Source organism: Anarrhichthys ocellatus, unplaced genomic scaffold (genome assembly GCF_004355925.1).
Source record: "Anarrhichthys ocellatus isolate YVR2014 unplaced genomic scaffold, GSC_Weel_1.0 scaffold2393, whole genome shotgun sequence".
In the NCBI taxonomy this organism is placed as follows: domain Eukaryota; kingdom Metazoa; phylum Chordata; class Actinopteri; order Perciformes; family Anarhichadidae; genus Anarrhichthys; species Anarrhichthys ocellatus.
The window spans coordinates 1,506-7,953 of NW_022282367.1; the positions used below are offsets into that span (position 1 = coordinate 1,506).

Consider the following 6,448-nt stretch of genomic DNA (forward strand, 5'->3'; position numbering starts at 1 on the left):
CATCAAACACTCAGGAATGATCAGCCTCACGTGACTGAATGAAATGATGATCAATGATGTAAAAAGTGTTTAGTCTCTCCAGCTCTCTCTGACTTTAATTGTTTCCATAATAAAGCTATTGAGGGAAACATCAGATCATGAAAACACAAATCTTTCTAATAAATGAAGAAAGTTGTTTGTGGTCCTTTTGTTGTTCAGACTACAATGAACATTTAATTAAACCAGATGTTGAATCAGAAACCTAATCAAATATAAACTAGAGTTTATTCTGTGATCCGTCTTCACTCTGGTGTTAAACTCAGCCAGTCAGTCCGATCGGCTGCAGCGTCCAATCACATGACTGATGAACAATGAGGGGGCGTGTCGGCCATTAAAAGACTTCCTTGAAGTCTGTTCTCGTGGTTCCTCACTCATAGCTCCTCAGAGATCCCTCCTCGATCCTCGCTCCTCAGAGCTAAATAAGAGCTTTGGGACGGCCGTCAATATGGCGGAGCAGAACAACTTCCGGTTCAATCGAGGATCGAGGAAACGACAATTAAGAGACTTGGGATGTACCCATCCTGTCACTTCTTCACGTCCTTCTTATTGTGTTGTGGTTCATACAGGACGATAGATGTTCACATGATGTTAGAGACTCACTTTTATTCCATTAACTATAAATCCCTTCACTTCATGTAAACCTGAAACCTACAGAGACGATCTTCTCCGTCAGTGTTTAGTCATGTTTACATTCTGTGAAGGGTTCTCTATTTTAGATTCACATCATTAATAACTCATCAATAACTATCTTCTGTATAAAGATAAGAGGAGAAAAGTCTGATCAGAGAATGAAGTCTCTCTTGATGTCACAGCTTCACCTCTTTGTTCACAGAGCCAGCCGACCGCGTGACATTTAGAGTATGTTGGTGCATGTGAGTCCCTTTTAGTGCATGTGAGCATGCCCCACCGGTTAGCTCATTGCTCTGCTCTCGTACAGCGCTTACAGCTGAAACGCTTTTACCCCCTCAGGTTAACGCTGTTAGCATTTTTAGCTACTAGCCGCCGGCTCAGTTGTCGCCATGTTGAGAGCCACGTGGAGGCAATAGATATGCTCTGAATCTCGCATTGTTCACCTTCAAAGTGAACTGAAGCCGTTAACAGCAGAGACTGAAAACTATCCCTAAAAAGAAAGCTCCTCATATGAAAGTGTTGTTGAGGTTCTTCTGTTCCGTGTGATTATGTTCTTCAGAGTCCGATCCGAGACAAAGTGAAACCTCTGGTGTTCTCCCTGAACGTCTCTCTGTACGAGAAGCTTCCCAAGAAAAAGAACGCCGTACAGGACCTGAAGCGCCTCCCAGTACTGAGCCAGTCACCCCGACCCATCAGAACCCAGGTCAGAACCAAAGAGAATTCTTCATAGCCTAGATCAGAACCCATCAGAAAAAGCTTTTAGCAGAATCCAGATCAAAATCAGACCCAAGGTCAGAACTCTGAAGAAACCATTTCCAAACTAAATTTAGGTCAGAATGCATAGAACACAAAAAACAACTGAACCTGCATTAGAACCCACCACAGAATGTCAGAAATAAGAACAAAGAACCCACCTCAGAAGTCAAGACATCAGAAATGTTTGAACATCTGTTTCCTCATCTCATCAGATCCACATCCAGAAGGCCTGTGGTTCTGATAACCGCTGCCATAGTAATCTGCAGATGACGGCCCAGTTCACGGATGAGAACCAGAACCCCTTCGCTGTGTGAGTGAACTCCTCACTGCTTCCTGTCTTTGTGCTAGAACACATTAGTTTTGTGATGACTAAAGTTATGAGGAAAACCCAGAACATGTTGGACTGATTCATTCCATATCATACACCCATGACGCTTATACTATCAAATACATGTGACATCGATTTTCATCAACCAACCACTGGAGACCAAAGTATCCGCTTGAATCCAACGTCATTTGAAGTCGACGCGTTGAAGATTCAGAGACGTCGGGGTAATTCTCTCTGATAGACTCGACGTCTCTTCTGGGAGGATCTGTTTGAATGTTTTAGTTTAAAGATGAAGACTGAAGTCTTGACTTCTAACTCGTCCTAAAGGACACGGTACTGGACTCAGACATGCCTTGAAGGACTTTGGACTTGACTCTGACCCTAAAAGACGACTTGGACTTGCCTGACAGGACCTGGGACTTCACTTGTCTTGAGGATCTAGGCATTGAATGTGACTTTATGTTCTTAGAAATTGGATAAAGATGACTAAAATATTCTTCTTAATGACTTGGGACGTGACTTGGACTTGCCCTTTATGACATGACTACCTGGCTTGAATCTTCCCCTAAAGGACGTGGGACTTTACTTGAAACGTTATTTGAGATTTAACTCCTTAAAGGACTTCACGTAGATTTGAAGATCTGGGAGGTAACATGGACTAAAGGACCTAAGTACTTCACTTGACACTTGGACTTGATTCTTCCCTTGAACCTGGGAGTTTGAACCAGGGACTGGACTCTGGATTTGACTCAGATTCCCCCTAAAGAAAGCGAGACGTTACTTGGGGTTTGAGTCGTTGAGTCATCCTAAAGTTCTTGGGTCTTGACTGGAGATTTGGACCATTAAAGCATCTCTGACGGTAACAGTAACTCCTGCAGTCCTGCACGATATCAGCTCTGAACTAATGTGTTGCAAATGACTTCCTGCTGCTGCTTTCATGCTGCGATTTGTGTATTTGTGTGTGTTTACAGGCAGGAGGGCAGTCAGGTGTTGTACTACAACGCCAACCTTAACAGACTATTTTTGGAGGTTAATGTCAGCAACACACCGTCTCTTGGCCGACAAGCAGAGGATGCTCACAATGCCGTTCTGAACATTAGCATCCCACCATCACTCATTTACTCCGGAGTCCGAACAAAGGTAGTGACTTTATCCTAAAGGACTTGACTGATTGACTTAAGACTTACCCTGAAGGACTGGACTGATTGACCCTGAAGGACTGGACTGACTGACCTTGATAGACCCTGAAGGACTAGACTGACTGACCCTGATGGACTGGACTGATTGACCCTGATAGACCCTGAAGGACTGGACTGACTGACCCTGATGGACTGGACTGATTGACCCTGATGGACCCTGAAGGACCTGGGACCAGAGATTCCTACAGCCAGTCCTGTTTGTGTTTCAGGGTGACATCCAGGCGGTGATGGGGTGTTCTGTTGAGGATGCTGTTCTTCTGTGTGAGCTGGGGAACCCGTTCAAAAGCAACCGGCAGGTACACAACGTCCTGACAGTCTTTGACAGTCCAGCTGGTATCGTCTGGCCCTCAGTGCTCTGACTGAGACTCTAACGGATCTGATTCTCCGTCTCTCTCTGTATTTCAGGTTCAGGTGTTGATAATATTTCAGCCGTCTGAAATCAGTTTAGACACCAGAGAGATTCAGTCTCTGCTGCAGCTGTTCACGTAGGACACACACACACACACACACACCTACAAACAGACACACACACACACACACACACACACACCTGTCTAAAGGTATTCTAATGAGTCGTGGTTCCTGTGCGTCTTCAGGTTCAGTGAGCAGTCAGATCTGTTTCCTGTCTCCGTCTCCATGTTGGTGGAGTATTCTCTGCAGACGTCTCTCACTCTGTAAGTTCCTCTCAGTCAAGAACATTTAATGTTCACCTCTGAGCTCATGACCTCTCTCTCTCATTGGTTGACAGAATCACTCCTCTCTCTCTCATTGGTTGACAGAATCGCTCCTCTCTCTCTCATTAGTTGACAGAATCACTCCTCTCTCTCATTGGTTGACAGAATCACTCCTCCGGGTCCCGTCTCCTTCGGTGGTCATGTGATTGGTGAGTCGGCCGTGAAGGAGACGGAGGACGTCGGCAGTTTGCTGCTCTTCACCTTCCAGGTTGGTCTAAAACTCGTCTGACTTATAAAGAGTGAACAGGTCAGGTGATGACCCACGACCTCCTCTGATAGGTGCACATCAGTGGGAAGCCGCTGGGTCGCCTAGGCAACCTGCAGGTGGAGTTTGATTGGCCGACAGAGGTGTCCAATGGGAAGTGGTTGCTGTACCTTACAGAGATCCGAGTGAACGACTCGTCAGAGGCTCGCTGTGCTCCGCCGGGCGACATCATCAACCCCCTCAACCTACTGGTAACTATGGCAACATGAGGTCCCGCTGGTTCATATCAGACTCTGTTAGAAGGTCTGAAGAGAAGAATCTCTTAATAATGACGGTTAACATCCTAAAGCTTGTTTACATACTGAGGTGTGACGCTGGATCCGGGTCTACAGGGAAAGACCCAGACCATCACACATCAACGACTGGTTTAACTGTGTTATAGTCAGTTCTTCATATTTGTCCTCCTTAAAAAACATTGTTTATTTATTTGAATCCATTGGTTTGTTGCATGTCCATGTTTTAGATTCACTAACTCCAGAATGAGAAAGAAGATGACTTGTGTTGACTGTGTTCCTGTTTGCTCAGCTGTCAAAGGAGAAGAGAAAGAGGAGGAGTCTGGAAGAGAAGAAGGAGGAGCCGAGAGAAAAACCTCTACCTCTCCTCCACCAGAAGAAGACGTCCTACATTCTGGTACAAACTCTGGGTCAATTGATGATTTGATGGGCGGGGCTAAACATCCAGTAAATTATGGTCCCTCAGGTATAAAAGTACAAATGTGTGTTTGTGTGCAGGACTGTGTTCACGGAGCTAAATGTGTGACCTTCGTCTGTCCGCTGACCAACATGAAGAACTCAGCAACTCTGACTGTCAGAGCCAGACTGTGGAACTCCACCATGATGGAGGTACGAACTCTGTGTACTACCTGCTCAGGTACTCTGTTCTCTACCTGTTCAGGTACTCTGTTCTCTACCTGTTCCGGTACTCTGTTCACTACTTGCTCGGGTACTCTGTTCTCTACCTGTTTGGGTACTCTGTTCTCTACCTGCTCGGGTACTCTGTTCTCTGCCTGTTCGGGTACTCTGTTCTCTGCCTGTTCGGGTACTCTGTTCTCTGCCTGTTCGGGTACTCTGTTCTCTGCCTGCTCGGGTACTCTGTTCTCTACCTGCTCGGGTACTCTGTTCTCTACCTGTTCGGGTACTCTGTTCTCTACCTGTTCGGGTACTCTGTCCTCTACCTGTTCGGGTACTCTGTCCTCTACCTGTTCCGGTATCTATATCAGATCTTCTTGTGTGTTTCAGGACTACAGAGATGCTCGCAGTGTGTTGGTTCGAGGTCGGGTGACTCTGAAGCTGCAGACGAACAAACCGACCATCAACATGGAGCCTCACAGCTCAGAGGTACCGAACCCAGAGTTCTTCTTGTTGTGGTTCTCAGTGTTCCCAGTTCCCCTGGAAGAGATTTACAAACAGTGGAATTACAACTTCCTGGTCCGTCACGTGCTGTCATGAGGCCCAAAACGACTTCTTCCCATTGACTTACATTGAGAAAGAGACGCCTGTAACTCAGAGGATTATTTATTTTGAGGTGATTAAACGCTCCTCTAACATCCATGAGTTCCCTCTTGAATCCGTGTTCTTCCTCTGCAGATTGAAGTCCACATCTATCCCGACCCGGGTCAGCAGCCGGGGTCCAGAGCCCCCATGTGGATCGTCGTGGTCTCCGTCCTGGCTGGAGTTTTACTGCTGGCTGTGATCTGCCTGCTGCTCTGGAAGGTAAACTGATCCCGAGACAAACCTCTGAATGTCGATGTCGGGTCCTGGTTACAGGATCTACGGCCAACCAAAAGTCCACAGAAGTGACTGTAAAATGATTCATGTCTAACGTCGTCATCACCTCCTGGTTTGGTAAAGTGCCGTTGTGTCGCCCCCTGCTGTTCAATGTGGGTTCTTCGTGAGAGCCGGTAGCAGAGAAACGTACCAGGCCAAGACCCAGAAAGCCCACATGAAGAGCCAGCCATCTGAGAGGGAGAGGCTGGACCAGGAGCTCTGAGTCCGTCTGTAAGGACCAGCTGTTGACCCACTTCCTTCTCCTCTGCTTCTTTCCTTCCTTCCTTCCTTCCTGCATCTGATCGATCAGCTTGTCGATTGATCTTTGTGAATCTGTTTCTCTGCTGATATCTTTTTCTCTTTGTGAACTCCAGTTTCATGAGTTCTGGATATTTGCTTCAGAGACTTCATACAAGGTTTCTGTGTTTTGTCTGCAGTGCGGTTTCTTTGCGCGTCGGAGGGCGTGGCGGACCACGACGCTCCACCAGGGAAGGATTATGGGTAAAGATGAGCAGCAGCAGCAGCAGCAGCTCAGGAACTCTGACGGCTTCCTGATCCAAGACCACGTCTCCTCATCCAGGAACAGGAAGTCACCCAGACACTGGGTCACCTCCTGGACTGATATGCACTGAGAGGCAGAATCAATGGAAACACATCCTGAACCGGATCAATTCAGACCATCACACCCTGAACCAGACCAAACCAGACCATCCCACCCTGAACCGGACCAA

The 6,448-nt window shown here is 46.9% G+C and overlaps 1 protein-coding gene across 1 annotated transcript; it reads left to right on the forward strand.

Moving 5' to 3' along the window:
- Nucleotides 1–1,228: 1,228 nt before the first annotated feature.
- On the forward strand, nucleotides 1,229–6,424 carry LOC116378316 (integrin alpha-3-like; the record flags this gene model as incomplete). Its single annotated transcript, XM_031840165.1, has 13 exons — nucleotides 1,229–1,372; nucleotides 1,638–1,735; nucleotides 2,725–2,893; nucleotides 3,162–3,248; nucleotides 3,358–3,437; nucleotides 3,549–3,626; nucleotides 3,792–3,894; nucleotides 3,966–4,142; nucleotides 4,477–4,581; nucleotides 4,683–4,793; nucleotides 5,190–5,288; nucleotides 5,538–5,663; nucleotides 6,155–6,424. Coding segments are annotated over 13 exons (1,572 nt in total), but the record flags the coding sequence as incomplete, so codon positions are not given.
- Nucleotides 6,425–6,448: the final 24 nt, after the last annotated feature.